This window comes from Haemaphysalis longicornis, unplaced genomic scaffold (assembly GCF_048455015.1).
Source record: "Haemaphysalis longicornis isolate Haplotype H1 unplaced genomic scaffold, Haemaphysalis longicornis Haplotype H1 scaffold_2, whole genome shotgun sequence".
Classification (NCBI taxonomy): Eukaryota; Metazoa; Arthropoda; class Arachnida; order Ixodida; family Ixodidae; genus Haemaphysalis; species Haemaphysalis longicornis.
In genome coordinates, this window is record NW_027526295.1 from 205,787,343 (window position 1) to 205,805,250 (window position 17,908).

At 50.5% G+C, this 17,908-nt stretch overlaps 1 protein-coding gene across 2 annotated transcripts in view; it reads right to left on the reverse strand.

Annotated features, from left to right (window-relative positions):
- The window catches only part of LOC144169810 (integrin alpha-9-like), a 91,764-nt gene that overhangs the window by 39,397 nt on the left and 34,459 nt on the right, over positions 1–17,908 (reverse strand). For both annotated transcript variants that reach the window (XM_077699169.1, XM_077699170.1), the window contains exon 2: positions 220–347. In XM_077699169.1, coding sequence (XP_077555295.1) covers positions 220–347 — 128 coding nt within the window. The remainder of the gene's footprint in view (positions 1–219; positions 348–17,908) is intronic.

Consider the following 17,908-nt stretch of genomic DNA (forward strand, 5'->3'; position numbering starts at 1 on the left):
CGAAATGAAGTAAGAATAGTAGAATGCGTCCCTTGGCATAGATGAATCACATTGACCTGGACAAAACACGAGCTTTCTTAAACTGACAGCTTTTCCACTACTGATGTCGGGCTGTATTTTTCCACTTTGTAGAACCTCCTCATTGGCTTCCCACTGCAGTCGCCCAGGAATTTCACCACAACACCTCAACCAAAAATATGTTGACAATGCACTACTCACCCAGCGGGTTGATGTGCACTTCGGTGCATTGCCCTGTAATGGGTTTACACTTCTTCAAGCTGCCTGGCTGGTACACCTTTGCCAGATTTGGGTTTGTTGAGTTGTCCTTGATTGCCGACACCAGGACCCTGCGAAAATAGGGACGAGACATGATCTTATTTCCTGCACAATGAAAAGATACAAACAAGCAGCACGGAACAACGAGAAACAGCAATTAAACGAGAAGAGGCAAGCTGCCAAAAATGCATGTATACCTTCGTCAAAGTTCATTTTAAAAGCTGATTTTAAAAAACCATAAATGCTGATTCATCTGTTTTGTCTCGAAGATTTTTGTTTAATGATCTTCTACGGTACATGCGTGCATGTATGTGTGCGTGTACACATACAACACACACACAAACACACACACACATCTAACCACACCACAAAGTGTAGGGTAGCACAGTTGCCCTAGTAGCTACTTTGGAAAAGCACCGGACGCATTATCTGAAGGTAGTGAGCTAAGAACCCACTACTTCCCGTAAACCCTCTTCAGCATTCATGTTGGGCTAGTTGGTGGAAGATACAAAGGTAGGAAGAGCGCACATTTTGATGAAGGACAGACAGAATCCCCCACCACAAGCACTTGCGGTCTGTGATTCTGTCTGTCCTTCGTCAAAACGTGCACTCTTCCTACCTTTGACCCCTAGCCATCCGCGTTCCATGTTGATTCAACAACAATGTGTGTGCATGGTGAGGGCCTTGATTCTGGCAGTCTCGGTGCCACTGGTGGTGCAGTGCAGTGCTCTTGACAGGTCTTGGATGTTAAAGTCATGGCGAGTTAAAATGAAGGTTCCCTGCGCACCGACTTGTTGGAGCGACACTGACCAGCACCCATGAGCATAGTACACACCCACTAACATGCACACAAATGGCCAGATTGTGGAGGAGAGTACAGACACCACAGTACTTGAATTGGCAAGGCACCGGACATGCTACCTGAAGGTTTCGGGTGTTGATCCCATTTTCAATGCACGTGTTTGACTCTACTTTCTCCTTTCTTAGCATCTCAAAATTTCTATTTCCCTCTATGCCCTCCTTGGCATTCTTCACTGCCCGGCTGTTCTTTCAGGTTTTTAAATAAGGCATCTAAATTGCTCGGCCAATTGCCCCCTGCTGTACTTACGTTTGCTTTAAGACACTAAATATTCGCCTTTTCAGTTGTAAAGTCCTTGATTGTTGCGTTCGTGATGAGCGGCGTTTCTCAAAATATCATGGTATATAAACAATCGTACGGTGCCACCAATCAACACATGGGGATCGATTCGGCCAAATCTGGATAAAATAACCAACTGTATCAATTACAATCTGTCTGTATCATAGCACCAATAACAAATGAACCAATACTTATTAACCATTATTTCCCTTAATAGTAACTTCACCTTATGCTAAAATTTGCAGCCCCCAAAAATGTTTGGCCGGTAATCATTTACTTCATCCCCTGACAACATATTTAACAGCGAACTTGTTTTCTTTTTTTTTTTCACGGCATTCTTTCATTCCCCACGAACCATCGCCACTTGTTTGCTTAGTGCTGTCAAGTACTATTGAAATGCGCCAACAGCCACTCGTCGCTCGCACGCTCACTACGGGCCAGACGCCGGCGAGACTACACACCTCGACAACACAACGTGCGAGTCGCAATCGTGCGCGTACAGCCGCACGTGCGACTTCCGGCCCGCCGACGGCTGGCGGCGCCGCGTCCGCACAGAAAGGGGCACGGCGTCGCATTTCAGCGGCGCGCTGCAGCTAACGGTCTAGTGTGTACAGTCGGTAAAACGCTTGTCTATAACAGCGATTACAACTTCAACCAGCTACTACCGAAAACTGCCGAAACATACTCGTTCCAAACACGTCGGAGGCAAAAGCGAAGGGCTAAGACTTCAGAATTTTGCAGTCGTTTTATTCAAATCCCGCTCCGTCGTGGCAGGATAGGGCTGAGAGTACGAAAGCTGTGTTATAGACAAGCCTTTTACCGGCTGTACTCCGCTGCGCGTGCAGTGTGCTCGGCCAAATGCGCCGCCGAGTTGCACGATGTACAGCCCCCCAAATTTTTAATAATACAGTGGGAGCGACGACCGATCGGCATGTCAGCGCCTTATCACGGTGTTCAGCAGCGAAATAGGCTAGAGTACGCGCACGCGCATAGAGCTATCTTTTTTTTTTTTTTTTAATTGCGACAGTATGCCCTTTGGCATAAGTTCCTACAGGTACAAGTTTGCACCCGTTTCCCGGATGAAGTCCAGAAGACAGCGGTGGTGGGGCCCCCACAGCCATCGCTGAAGATCGGGGGGTCTCCCCGGATGCAGGCCTGTGCCGCGAAGGTGCCGGGATCTCGCTGCACTCAGTGAAGGGCACGTCCATAGCAGGTGGTTGGTGTCGGCTTCTTCGGCAGGAGCCGCACAGAAGGGGCAGGTCGTGGAAAACGGGGCATGGTATCGAGGTGGCCACGCCCGGGTTACCGCAGGAGAGAGGGCCACCCCAACTCGTAGTCTACGCAGCAGGACCTCCTCCCAGCGAGCGAGCCCACTGGGAAGGTCTGTTCCACACGGGGGGATGAGAGCACGTGTGGCGCGACGCAGATCTTCCTTTAGTTGGACAAGTTGGTCATGTGGGTCAGTTGTCAGCAAGGGCAGGGGCCGTGGAACCGACGTAACGTGACAGAAACTATCCGCCGCAATATGAGCGGTGATAGTATTACGCCGTATCCACGACAGTCGGAGAGGGCAGGGCCACGTGTCCAGCAGGTCATGAATGTCTCTTGAGACAGACGAGTTGGAGGCTACACGTCGCAAATCCCGTATGGCCGCCGTTGAGTCCGTGTAAATGTGTGCGGTGCATAGAGCTATCTGCTGTATGAATGTCGACTGCTACGCTGTTTCCTTGAGAGTGGCACATACCCTGCCAGTGCATCTGAATGACTTTGTTCGCGAGAAACCGTAGTTATTTAAAGCGCATGCGCATATCAAATGCGCGTTTGATTTTTATTTCGGATTACTTGCCCACTACAGCGTGAGGATAATGCCACTGAAAAGATAAATAAAAGTAGAACAGGAACGGTTTTATGGTCGGAATGTCCTTGGGCCGCTGCGCGATATAATGCGATAAATAACAAATCTGATAAAAATAAAAACTTGTGCCCCACGCTGCTTAGCTACCTTTGGTGGCAGCGAAACGGCCTTGCAAGATAAGAAATACAGCGGGTGTGTTTCCCTGTTTCCCTGAGAAGAACAGCGGAGCAGACGACCGGCAAAATAGGCGTACCCTCGCCTATTTTGCCGGTGAACACCGTGATAAGGCACCGACATGACGACCGGTCGTTGCTCCCGCTATATTATTAAAAATTTCAAAGGCTGTACAGTCGGCCAAATCATTAGCTAGCGTGCGCAAGCTGCGACTTTTCATGCCTCAGCGCCGTATGACGGAAGTCAAGTTGCAAAGAGGTCGAGATTAAGTGCATGCTCAGAAACCGCGCTCAGCTGGGCTCATCGTCTGCTAGGCTGTTCGTGGTTAAGAACGTCGTGAGACAGAAAAATCGCCGCTCACGCACGCTGGTTAAAGATTTAGCCGACTGTACATGCACGCAGTTGCGCCACTTCCCCGGAATGTAACTATTTTAGGGGCGAACTACGTAACGCGCTTCCCGCGCGAAGCTGCTAGAAACAAATCTGGCTAACCTTTCAATGAACAAATTGTGAAGTGCATGACGTGCATTTGTTCGGAAGGGACCGTGAAGGCTTCGCTCCAATCGTCGACGGTGCACTCGTGCCAGTTTTGACGCGAATAAAGGATTTCAGGTGGATGTCATAGCATTTCAACTGGCTATCGTAATTTTTTGACGATAAGGTAGCTATCAAATGGCCACAGCGGAATAACGACAGGGGACTAAATCTACGTGCATCGGAGGCGAAGCGAAGACCGGCGTTACGAGCGGGGGTAAGCCCTCATTCCCACAGCCGTTTTTCACCCCGTCACGTCACCGTCCCGTCACCGTCTTCCGTCATGGGCGCCGTTTTTCGACCGATTTCTCGCCGTAAAACGGTGTGCCGGTGACGGGAGGCCGAGCTCTACGTTTCCGTCACGTCAACGTGACGGGACCATGGCCCGCGCTAAACCAGCTAATCAGAAAACAAATTTTTACGGCTAAATTTCGCGAAAAGTGAGCCCGAACCATTTTCCTTACTTTTTAGATTAAAAACGCTCAAGTCTAGGCTCTAAACTGATCACTAGGCAGACGACCCTGTAATCTGACGGAAAGCTCCCGTGTAGATCCAGTCTGAACACTTCTTCGTTCCGTCAACGTCGATTTTTGTTGACGTGACGGTGCCGTGACGGAGAAGGTGACGGCTGTGTGAATGAGGGCTAATGCTGCGCCATTTCTTGACTGGCCCGAGAACGGCGCTATTATTTTTGAAGTCCGAAGAATTGCAAACAAATCGAGTCCGCCGTTTCTTAAGGTGACATTGATGGTTCAGGTGATTTCAAGATGTCCAGTTACCGTCACTTTCATTGTGAAGCAAGAGTCCATGCCATGATCTGTGTCTGCGCCGTAGGTAAGACCCACACGGTTTGATTAGCGATTCCAAACTTCCAGTTTGTTCACGACCGCGCCATAAAGAAACAGCCCGTTATTGTCTGCTCCCATGGAGGCAAGAAAAAGAAATCTGGAGGGAGCGCGCCTAGCCAGGTGCCGGTCTGGTGCAGAGCCCTGTTCTGGTCCCTGCACCCGACCCGGAACAGAGGAACGCGCGCTGTGCTACTTCCAGTCTCTCCACAAGACTTCCGAGCAGAGGAATGTACGCATTTGCGAGCCAATACCGTGTCGTTTCAAAATGGCGGCAGCCGTTTTAGAGAATCCGGCCCGTGGTTATTTCCTCTTCCTTGCTTAGTTTAGGGTTTCGGGGCGCGTCGATAGGGAATCTAATCATTAACATTCGTGCAGAAAGTCCCCTTGGAGCACCAACACTTCGCTGACTTTTATTTGCCAATCCAGAACAGTTTCAAGTTTCGAGCCATTCATGGGCAGTCCGAAACCACTCCCGCAATAGAAAATATATGGGAGGCAAATGAATACAACATACGAAGCTGCTGTGGAGAAGATCCGAGCAGTACAAATGAACAAGTAAAAGAGGCATAAAGACGACCCCATAATTTAGGGTTGAAAAAGCACGCTCACGAGAACAAGGCCCAGATGGCATGACATTGAGCGGTACGAAGTGCACGGTGCAACTGATTCTTCCTCTCCCAGCGCTTCCTCCCGTTAGTTTTATCCGTTCATCTACTCGACTCTTCCGCATATTGATATTTTGGTCTGCGGACGACATGTGCGTGCGTGCGTGCGTGTATCAGGGTCAACGTTAAGCCTGCTTTTATGCTTGTTCCGAGCATTCAAACAGTGTGCATCGAGCTGCTTTCGCGGCTGTCCTGTGAACGTCTGCGTCAGTCAGTGCCATCATCACCCTTTTGGCAACTTATCTCAGAGGCCTACCGCGCGTGTCTGTGCATTAGTAATCAGGCGCGAGCGAGCCCGGAGGGGGCTGTGTGCCTAGCGGGGCCCTTTTTTTCTGCCAGCGAAATCGGGGACAGGCGCGGAGGGCATTCTTCGCGGGCGCAGTCACACTTGCGTCTCCGCCCGGTGATGATTCACCAGCCGGCAGGAAGGCCCCCCTGAGCGGCTGCTGGATGAAGGAGCTGGCACGAGATTGGGAGAACGCGCGTTCTACGATAGCCGCAAGCAAGTGACCCGGCAACAGCGACTGGTCGAAAGAAAAGGCGCCATAAAGATAAAACACAAGTTCGGTTCATTAAATGCCTTGTCCCAAGAACAATGCCACCAATTTTATCTCAAACTTGGAACGATTAATCTAGATATTTAAAAAAAAAAAGCACGTGAAGCAGTGGCGACTCTCTCCCCCGCCATTTTCCGGAGATTTCTCTCTGACATCACATAATCTTCCTTGCGCGAATGCGGCAGTCGACCTATGCCACAGCCAAGTCACAAGACTGGGCGATTGTATAGTTCTGTTTGATCACATCACTTGAATGCTAACGTGCAGTAGACACACTGATAACATAGTGCTGCCCTCTATTCATCACTTCTGCCCATATTACGCCCCTGTAGCCGGAAATGTGAAAATGTTTTAATATTTCTCGCGTTTTATTTTGTTAAAAACGTTTTTCGTGGTTAAAATGGAACCGAGTGAGTTGCCAACGACTAGCGCTTTCAAGTTGTATTCTTTCTTAATGGCCCCTGATTCGGGTCGTTCTCAGGAGACAAAGAGAACGTGTCGGCGTGCTGCGAGACAGTGCAGCGGTGAGCGTCAGTTTTACGGCCTTCTCGTCACGCGGGCGTTGGCGCCAGCCGCCTCGATTGAGGTCAGCGCGCCCGAATAAGCGCCCGGCCCAGCCACGGGGCAAAGGTATCAAAAAGCCGCTCGGTCAGTTTTCCTCTTGAGATGCGCGCGTGGTGGCCGTTTCCCCCCGGCCGCCCCCGCCCCGAACCCGAAACAGACCGGACACTTCCGAAGAGCTCCCCTCCCCTCCCGTCCTTACGACCGCCGTCTGCAGCGTCTCCAGCAGTTCGATTGCGGGCCCATTTCTGCTGCAGTTACCTGTGGTAACTTATTTCTCTAGGGTTGCGCAAGATGTTTTCCCCGAACGCTGATGGCGGCTCCCCCTTCACAATGAATCACCTCCCGGGTTTCCTTCCTAGTTGCTTTTATTATTACTATTACTCTTCAGTGGCACTTTTTCTTTTATGCGGTCTTGGTTCTTGCAGTCCAAAGTTAATGGCACATGACGACAGCTTCCGTTTTTCGCTATGCGAGGCACGTCCTGTCAAAAGCAAAAATATAGGGGTGGGGGTGGGACTGAACACTTAGGTAATCGCGCGGCCACCCATGGAGGAGAAAAATCTACGACTCACGTGCGGCTGAGTCAAGTTTCCGGCACTAATGGGCGCGTTTTCATACCTGCCGATGCCCTGACCTCGCCACAACTTCGGAATGTGGTCGGGGCACGTAGAAAAGCGATACTACTCATAAGGATCAACTATCGCCGATGTAAAGATATCGCACGAAACGTGGGCTAATATGCTATTTGTCCACGATGCGCCAACACCTCCGCTCTTTCAGTCACTCCATATAACGGATTAAGACACGCTCGCGAAGAGCAAGACGCGGCGGCGTCGCGCCTTCGTTGATACCCAACTTTTCATACATGCTTATCGGTATCAGGTGCCGTCGACGGGCTAAGGCGTTGTGCTGCTGAGCACGAGGACGCGGGTTCGATTTCCGTCCGCAGCGGCCGCCTTTCTGATGGAGGCGAAAAGCAAACACGCCCGTGTGTACGAGATTTCGGCGCAACCCTACAATTAATCAATCAAAGTGCCGTCGACTGCAAGCCATAGCTGCCACAGCCGTCGGACACGAACCCTTCAGGCGAATATTGGTCCGCTATTTAATGCAGTTTCAACGGCTGTCGAAATGACTCAAACACCCCACAGTCACATCGTCGCATGTAAATAAGGAGGAGCTACACAGAATCAGGAGTTGGAAGCCGACACACTCTCGAGGTTTCCACGCGTGCCTTTCTCAGGAAAAACACCGCAACGATTTCCTCGTTTTTCTTTTTTTCGTGCACGTCGACGTTACGCAAGTCCGCGCGAGGCTCCTTGCAGCTTAATTTAACGCGTGAAGATAAACTTGGGGTAACGAACAGTTGGGGTAGCGGAACAACGCAAACAGCCTTGCTAGTGTAGACGGAAAAGAAAACGTCCTTACAACTTGGAGGCACGTCGAACAAATACCGACCTGAGCAAGGATAAAACGAAAAATTAAAAGGAAACGAACTTGTCTGTAATATCCTTGCCACGCGGCGTCTAAAGACGTCGCCTTAATAAAACGGTCCTTTTGATAAATCTGTAAGCATTTTTATGCATACACTCAAGGAGGAAATTTGTCTGTCCTTCCGTAACGCTTGTTCCACCGCATAAAAAATGCTATTACAAAAGGCGCCGGGCCTTCGTTTACTCTACTCCACTGTTACTCAACATGATTAAGTAATCGGAATTGCATTACACTTTCCTGCGCTTGCTGCTATTGCCTTGTATGTGGTTTCCAGGGCTTTGTCAAGCTGCTAAGGCAGCGTTTACCCGGGAAGCCACACCAGTTTCTGGGAAAGCTGCAATATTTTTTTTTTTTTTCGAAACAAATTCTCCCGAGACCGTTTAATGTTGGCGCTCATTTCATGCAGCTTTTAGACCTGGAACGTCAGTCGCACCACGCTGATTTCGCCTCAGAGAAACAGCATCTTCGATAAACTCAAACAAATGAAACGACAATAAATTATAGGTCGAGCTGACTGCCCGGGGCCAAGGACCTGTGCGAGCAAATACTCGCCACAGAATGACACGCGTGTATGCACTGGGAAAGATACGGAAACAATGGAATACCAAAGAATCCATCCATAATTTTTAGGAACGCCCACCTTCCTGAGGCACTGCGTTTTACCGCTGACGGTATCATTTTACTGAGCTGCAGCGGACATTAGCAAAAAGAGTATTGGTGTACGATCGATAGCTGCCACGACCAGTTACCTTAACAGCACAATCTCAACTCAAAAGGTCATAGGTCATAGGTCGAAGGTCATAGGTCGAAGAAATATTAGCAGCAGGTAAACAACTTTTGAAAGCGAGATAGCGCATGCCATCATTTTTGTCCAAACGAGAAGCCATTCGTCATCATCGTCATATCTGAACTTCGCTAACCCGTTAGATAAAGGGTCCATTCGTCATCATCGTCATATCTGAACTTCGCTAAACCGTTAGATAAAGGGTCACGCGAGTTGTGGTGCACACTAACGCAACTAGCGAGAGATGAGTCACTGCCGTGACCCTTCAAAGGCGCGCGAAGGCTCAACCGAGAATGAGGGAAGGCAAGTGCGTGCGTGCGCGATAGCCGGCCAAGTGGCCCACGGAGAGGTCATAAGAGTCTTTCTCTTTGACGAGGCGGCGTCGTCCGTTGTGACCTTATCGCTTTGCCAAGTCGACTGCATGGAAGTAACATCAAAGCAAGAAAGTACGCGCTGAGATAACGTTACCGCCGTTAGTCACCCGTCGGAATCAGCGCGGACAAGAATGTGGATAGCGCCGATACGAGCCGGCGAGCAATGTGCTATATTCGCATCTTGCTATTCGTCCACCGTCGCGTTAAATTTGGCTCGAAGGGTACGAACAACGGTAAAAAAGAAATGCGACGCTTTCCTCTCACAACGTGACGGCTGCGCATCTTATTACGGCAATTATTTCATTACATCGCAGCTGTTCAAGCTGCGTTGTTGAGTGAGCACGCTCGTTCTGTACGCACAAAACAACCATTGCAGACTCGCACCTCACTGTCCTCTACTAGACGCAGGACGAAGGCGACGGGGCGTGTGGCGAGCAGAATTCCCTCGGGACTCTGATTAGCCCAGCGCCCCCCTTGCCCGGGTAGGGCCGGCGCCCCGAATCAAAAAACACTCGGGAGCCTTCGGGCTCTTGGAGGAAGTTTCCTGGGGTTGCCGTTACTGAAATGATGACGAACACATAGCGAAAGCTATTGAGAAACCAGTCCAATCTGAAAAGGCAACAACGGTCGACAATGTTGTCGGCTTTCGTCGACGCGACATTCCGTTTCCTAGTCAGTACAGGTCTGGCACTTCCGGTGCGATACATAACCAACTGAACGTGGCGATAGCCTCCTTTACGCACCTAAACTGACCTAATAGCTACTAAACGCCCTTATTTACGAAAAGAACGCGTAAAACTGATCTAGGGAGAATTTGTCCAATAAAAAAAATCCCGGGAATTAAAGTAAAGGTAGATTTTATCGGGCTCGAACCCTGGGTGTAAGCGTTAGAAGCCGCGAAGAGAGCTACCCTTGAGGCCACAGAGACCGACCAGCCAGCTCGTTTTAGCAGTCGATCTAGGAGACTGCAACAGTGTTAAAAGCAAGCCACCAGACGCCGCTAGGTGTAACAGGAAGTGCCCGGGCTGCAGTGACTTGAAAACGGAATGTAGCTTCGTCGTGGCCGGAGATTGGCCAGGAAGCCAATTGTTAATTAGCACAATAGCAGCCGTCGTCTTGGTAGACGTGAGGATGGTCAGTGAAAACAATCATCGCCGTTTCCGTTTTCGTCTGCACGAGGGTTTGGCCAAAAAACATTCAAAATCGCCCCCATGCAGCTACATGCGCTGAAGTCGCAACGAGCGTTCTTAATAATTGTATGCTAACTTGTATTGTTAATATTGCTAGTTTTATTATTACTGTATTATTATCGTCGTTGTCGTGGTCATCGTCACCACCATTAAAAAAACTCCCACCTCCCCTCGCGGGAACCCCTGTGTAGATGCGACGCATAGGCGGAGCGGCGAAGGGAACGCGTTTTATAGCGCGCATAACGTTGAGGGGACTGCGTAAGCTGGTCCCAGTCGATGACGACGTTGGCGTACTTGTAAAGCGACGTGGACTCTAGGTGTTTGAGCCAAGCGTGGATGTTGCTTCGCCGGAGAACGGCACACCGGTTATATGCGCAGCGCGCCCGAAGGAGAGGAAACCGCGGAAGAGAGAGTACTGCATATGCGCCGGCCCCAGCGCGTCTGCTGCGGCTATGACGCAACGTGCCGCGGCTATGACGCAACACAATCCAACACAATCCACTTTAATCCAATCCAATCCAAATTCCAATCCAACCGAATCCAAGCCAAGCCAATCCAATCCAATCCAATCCAATCCAATCCAATCAAATCAAATCATATCCAATCCAAAGCCCCTCGCGAGAGAGTGTTCGTTATCGGAGAGGAGAGGGGGTGAGCGGCAGAGAGCGGCGGAGAGCGCAGCTCGCGCGGCGAGGAGAATGGCAGAGGGGTGGACAACGCCGACAACAACGACGACGACGCCGGAGGGACAAGGCGAGTGAATCAGATGCTCTGCATCTAATATCGCCGACACTCTGTACAAGCAATCGACTGGTTGCACTTCACATCGATGCATTGGCATCTTCTGCAAATACATTCCTAGAAAATATGGATGCAGTGATGCCACAGCATCGAGTCGCTGTCCAGTGAGCAGTACTGCGCAGGGATTTATACACCTCCCACCCCACAACCCCCCCCCCCCAGGACGATTTCGGCAGCCCCCAAAAAAAGATTCCACAACCACAAGGTATACACCCCCCCCCCCCAAAAAAAAATACCATCAGAATTTACGAAAAAAATCGAAATTCTGGATGAACCCCTGGTAATGACCATAGCGATGAATTATACGCACAAGCCGATGCGTGATTATTGGAAAATTGGCAACGCTAGGTTTCCGTCCCTGGGGCCATCTGTGTATCACTGCGATGCTAATTCTCCAATGATAACGACGACGTAATGCAAGGAAGGTTGTGATTGATCCCACACGCCCTTCTGCTCGTGCACAAGCCGTGTCCTGCGTCCTAAACTACAGCGCCAATAATGATTGCGACGCTTGTGAAACTTGCCAATAGTTGCTCGTTTGTGCGGCAAGTGCGCGAGCCAATGTCGCAGCATCTATAGTTGGACTATCAGCCAGAGCAGGCGGCATTCGCATGTAGGCGCCATCCGACCAAAAAGGCTAGGCATCTTCTGAGGAACACGGCTCTGCGGCGACCTATGCAGTGGAGAGACGGAAGTCGGGACATCCTGTGTGTCTTGCCAGCACAGATGCACTTCCAGGAGATATCAATATCTTCCTCGTGTCGGCCTACGCGTATGCACCACCGAATGCGCCTTAGAGGATACACGTATACAGGAAATCAGAGCGTTGCGTCATTTGCTCTGTCAGGCAAAAATGGCTGCGGCTTAGCTCCGCTAACCTTGGATATGCAAAGCAAAAGCGTGGCTTAGTCTGGTTGAGTCTCGGTTTCGCTTGGTTAACCTTTGATTTAGCTGTATTGCTGACCACGTCTCAAAGCCGTTCGGTTCCGTGCAACGCTCAGACGAGGAGGCCGGGCGAACGCGGCGTTCATTCATGGCGAACGCACCGTTCCTCTTCGCGGGGCGCGAGACGAGTCACGTTGCCCGAAACGACCCAGCGCCGCATGCATGGGAGGCTGCGGGGGTGGTTGGCTGCTTCGGCCAAAGCGGCGGTGGCGACCGCTGTCGGAGCCCGCAGGCGCCACAGCGGGCCCGGCGAATCCCGCGATGCGCTGCGAGGGGTGTGTCGCCCGGGAGTGTCTCCGGTCAAAAGGTCATTTGCGCATCCTCCACGAAATCGCTCGACGAAAGTGGTAAAGCTTCGCTTTAAAATGAGAAAACATATCCAAAACTCCCAAATTGTATTCTGGGTCCACATACAGCTTTGCCGCCGCTGCAGCCGCTTGAAAGGGCGATAGCTGCTACAAATGTCACACGCACCTTTCCAGAATTGGTTTCTAGCGTTGTCCTGCTATCACCAGTCTCAACCACGTTATTTTTATTATTGGTATCATAACAATTCGTTTCGCCCGTGTTGAAAAAAGTTTCCTATCGGAAACAATGATTCCGTTACATTATTAAAGGTTATTTCCCTGTCCAGTTTTCGGCGAGCGTTAAATATTCCAGGTGATCTAAACAAATTTGGAGCCCTCCAATATACAGCGAACCCCATAGCTCAGGTGTGCAGCTCCGGCGCGTAAAATTGGCGAAGCTTGCATTACCACAGAGGAGCTCGGGGATTCCTTTGTACTTAAGCACTAAGGGACACACCACCATGTATTGCATTAGGAAACTGTTTATTTACATGTTCCGTCGTGAATATTCCCTGTGGCAGTATAGTCATCGTCATATCCATCTATATCGCCGTCTTCCTCATTCATGAACGGCGGGCCCGGATCGTTTTGTCCGCAGGCTTTCACATTTCTCCCAGAGTGGAACGCGTCAGCACGCGATAAAACCGGCGGCAACCGGCTTCGCGAACTGGGCGTCTGTAGAGCGCGAGCTGTATTCGCACGTGAACTGTTTTCTTGGTATTTTTTGCGAGCGCCACGCGCAAGCCCGGCCGACGCTGGGCGCTTCTCGTAAAACGCGTGCTAACGTGCGCGATAAACGGCGGGAGTAACTGTGACACGGGGTTTTCTGATGATGTCGCAACATACGTCCAGCGACAACAGCTTCGCCGTTAAAAACAAGGTCAAACATGAACCTTTATTTTTTCTTAAGGTTATTTCGCGAGCCCGGGATGGAATTGTGGCCGCTCTTGAGGGATTGAATGCGGGTGGAATTAGGCGCCATTTTAATTGAACCGAATACGAATGCAATAGTTTCGGTATACTGCGAGGTTCCCCTATACTATATCTTCAGCTTCAGTTGAAGACTTGCTGGAAGTGCAGAGCACGGTGAAAGTTTTCGCGGGATAATCCCACTCGTGGTTCGAGAGCGTCGTGTGGAAAATGATAATAACAGAGCGTGCAGGAATTTTGTTTCTTGCTAAATCCGGGATTATAATACTCTTGAGACTAAAAGGGGCGGCGGATAATTATAGGCGGACACGGTCGCCTCCTATATAGGCGCTGAGACATACAACACAAGCAGATTAGAAGATAGTGCAGCACAAAAAAAAAAATGGCGCAAAGCAAGCAGCAGAGCTGGCGGTCCCTCTAGAGGCCCTTCGTCGGAGAACCGCAAGTGAATTTCCGAACTTGCCGCTGATAGCCCTCCATGACTGGCAGGCCTGGATCGTTTTGTCCGCAGCCTTTCACGTCTCTCGCACTCCCAAAGTGAACCACGTTAGCACGCGCTAGAACACGCGACAACTCCCTTCGCGAACACGGCGTCTGTGCTCCCCACTTCAGGCGCGAGCGCACGTGAACTGGCTGTTGGCCACGAACGTTGGGTAGAGTGTTCCCGAAGGTCGAGCTGGCCAACGCCGGGCGCTCTTCACGAGGAGGACGCTCCCGGAATTGCGCTGTTTTTCTCTTTTCTTCTTTTTGCGAAAGCTGACGGACCAAGCTCAAGCTTAAAACAGCTCTGCTGTGAAAAGAGCGCGTGGTACCGGAACAGGAACACAGGAAGAAAGGCGCGCAGCCGTTATCCTTCGTGGTGCAATAAGGCAACCGCGTGCACGATTTCAGCACCGGTCGTCGTTATCCGCCCGGAGGTCCCGTCATCCTGCTTTTTTTGAAGCCTACGCATCGTTTCACTCCCTGGGCAAGCGAGAAGACGGTCGGCTTCTGCGTGTGGAACATTTAAAATTAACTCTCAAGTGCGGCTCTTGGCTCAATGAGGATCCTGAACCCCAACATTGGAATATCGAAACGCAGCTCGTTATTTCTTACCGTTCCCGCTACGCTGATGCTTGTGAAACGGCTGCCTCATGCTGTTGCTATAGAACAAGAGCCACGGATTTCCTTTTCTTTTACCTAAGCGATTGAAGCGATTCAACGCTCCTGCCATTCCAAGATATTATAGGTATGGCTCCAGTTTTGATATAGTCCGTATAGGATGGAAAAGAATTTCATTACGCCGATTTCTGATTTTGCGGAATTGAATCTGAACGGCGCCCGTTCTGCAACCCTGAATTCCACGTGCCTGGCGCATTTCACTAACGCGTAATGAATGCATCACTAACAGCCTAAAGTATTTAATATGGAATACAGCTACCTCAGGGCGCGTTCATGTCCTTTTAATCTCCATTCCGTTGCGTGCCCGAAACGTTCGTTTTCAAACGAAGTTGCAACATCGACTGAAGCGCATATATATTTCAAGGATTTCGCGAATGCAGCGCACGCACCCGCAAGCACAGTTGTCGAATGCAGCGCATGCCGAATGCCCGCAGCCTTGTCGAGTGAAAAACCTCCCTCGAGTATCCTTGGCAATCTTTCGCGACTCGTGGCAACGTGCTACACTCCATGCAGTCACTTGGGCTTGACAGTGATTTAGTGGCCATCCAGAACAAGTTCACAGACGAAGTCCGCAATCGCGCGAATCGCGCGAGATTCGCGCTGGCAGGACTGAAAACGGAAAGGTATCCCCAGGCTCGTTGTGCATGGTAAATAAAGCTCCAAACAGTGCAAGACCACATCGATGCATACGTATGAAGTGAAATAAGCGCAACATATCGATATCTAGAATTCGCCGCATGCTTAAGTTTACACAGGATCCCGTATGCCACACAGGCAACGTTTCATTCGCACTTAAACCACCTATCACTGCCCTGACGTCGTTTCTTTATTTGTAGTTGGTAACATAAATGCACGACCTCCGTGAACAGCCGGTTGGTTGTCAGCGTCTTGTCGTCGTCCATCTCGCTTTAGTGTCACTTGCCCCTGCGGACAAATTCACAAACAAGTGCGCGGAGCCGGTCATAAATAAAAAGAGAGCTCGTCCTAGGATGAATCGAACGCATGAGTGAGATCACCGCACACGACGGAGCGCGACGGCTACACAAAGTAACAAGTCATCCAGTAAATCACGGCAGACTATTTACATGTACAGTTCGGAGGGCGACGGCGTCTGAAGCAGTCAGCGGGGACTCCGTCTGGAGGAGCGCACTACCGAATGAGCTCACATCCGCTACTGCCCACGCCTGCGACGACCAGACACCCTCCAAGTAACAAGACCTGCTTCCTTCGCCTCCGCCCACTGCTGTTCGTTTTCGAGATACCGCAGGCCCCCCGTTGCCGACTCGTTTCGTGCTCATTTATTTTGAGCTCCTAGAAGGAACGTGGTGAGTGATTGCGCGCGTTACTGACGCTTGAAATATGCCTTGTCGTGTGGGCGGTGTGCAACGATGGCTCCCCTTGTGCGCGTCGTGCGACGGCAAGCGAAAGAAGTCCGCCTCGCCAATGAGTCATGCCGTGTTCTCGTGCATTGTTTACGACGGGCGCGTGTCGAGGAGAAGACGATACCGAGTTACCGACACACGAGCATGCTACCCGAGACAAGGCGAAGTGATACGGTTTGAACAGTCGTTTCACGGCGATCGGAGGACACGGTCTTGCTTACATCAGACGCTAAACGCAGTGTTGGTTTACACGACGTTGCGCGAAGCGTTTTCGCAGGGAATGGGCCTATCGTTTCAAGGCGCGGGAGTGGAGCACAATTCTTTTGTTTGTAAACGACTGACGAAGTGTGGCGTCGACTAATATAACGGTCCGTGGTCAGTTGCTTTTCCAACGCTGTCGTTTCTCGAGAGAAGCTTCAGCTCTGGATGCAGAAGTTACAGAACGTTACGTGTGGTAGCAATAGTATATTTGTAATAGTACAATAATTTGGGAAATTTTGTACGTTCCGGACTCACGACTGGGTACCATACTCACTAATTGTGGGTGCGGAAGCCTAAAGTGATGCGACAGATGCGCAAATAGCACACCACAGCTCAAATGATGGAGAAACGTTTTACAGACAGCAGCAATTCCAATAACAACTGTCAGCGAGTACGCAAAGTTTGTAAGTGGGTGAGCCAGTGAGTGAAGTAACCAGGAACGGTGCCGATAGTTTAACAGGGCTGTGTACGAGCAATTCTATTAACCAAACATACGCCGGTAAATCAACCAACGTTAAATATATCTGACAAGCTTGCTTTTTAGCGGCTTCAAGGTGTCTTCGCACGCATGGAAGGACGTCCCGCCAGGGGAACTCTTTTTGGGCGTACAAAGTCCAGAGTTTTGCCTCGCAGAAAAGCCCAAACAAATTCGCAGGATTTCGGGCTCGCGAAATTATTTTCATAGCGCGCGGTGTTCCTGATCAAGACGGTCGATACATACCAACACATTCCTCTGGAATGTCAGACCCGTTCTTATGAATATATTTGCATTTCCGCCACTCTTCGCGCACGTGGATCTTTTCCCCACACTCCGACAACAAGCTCCGGAACGTCGGCCTCCGAGCCGGTGACTAACGAGATTAGCAAACCAACGAGAGGCCGGAAAGATGTCGGCAGCCGCGTTACTGCCGCTTCTCCGCTTTGAAGCTCCCAAGAGGCACCCTTGTTTTATTTCCAGCGGGGACGTGCATATACAAAACGCAGGAAGGAACGATAAGATAGCGGTTCCCAAGTTAAACACGAGTGGTGCCGTGCCGTCCTGCTGTACTATCACTAGCTTGCGGGTGTTGTTTCATTCCAGGCGGAGGCGAAAAACAAGATTGCAAGTGCGCCCTCGGCGTGCACTTCAAAGAACACCCAGGATATTTAAATTTAGGTATTTTTATCCTGCCCCTGCCGGTGCACGTGAAGGACATTTCTTTTTTTCCTTTTAGGGGCTCGGGCTGTCGGCGTCTCCTGTCGTCGTCGTTTCATGTAGTCACGGTACTAAAACACCGGTACACTCGTTTTCCAACGCCTCGCGCTAGAACGTTTCATATGTGTGGGCAAAAACGGGTACCAAAGAAACGCGCCGGGACACTCGTTCTCCAACGCCTCGCGCTAAACGCTTCGTGCTTCAAAGACACGAGACTTTCACAGCAAAGCTGTATACCTCTACCCCCGGCAACGATTTCATCTCCGTGGCAAAAACGCCAAGGCGCCAAGAATACCCCTATACACTGCACACTTCGTCTCTCCCCCGGTTTTACGTTAGTGGAGATGGCCCGGTTTTTTTTTTTTTTCTTTAGCCGAGTTCGCGGGTCGTTCAGGTGCGGAAGGAAACCCCGACCAGCAAAATATTTAGTTCA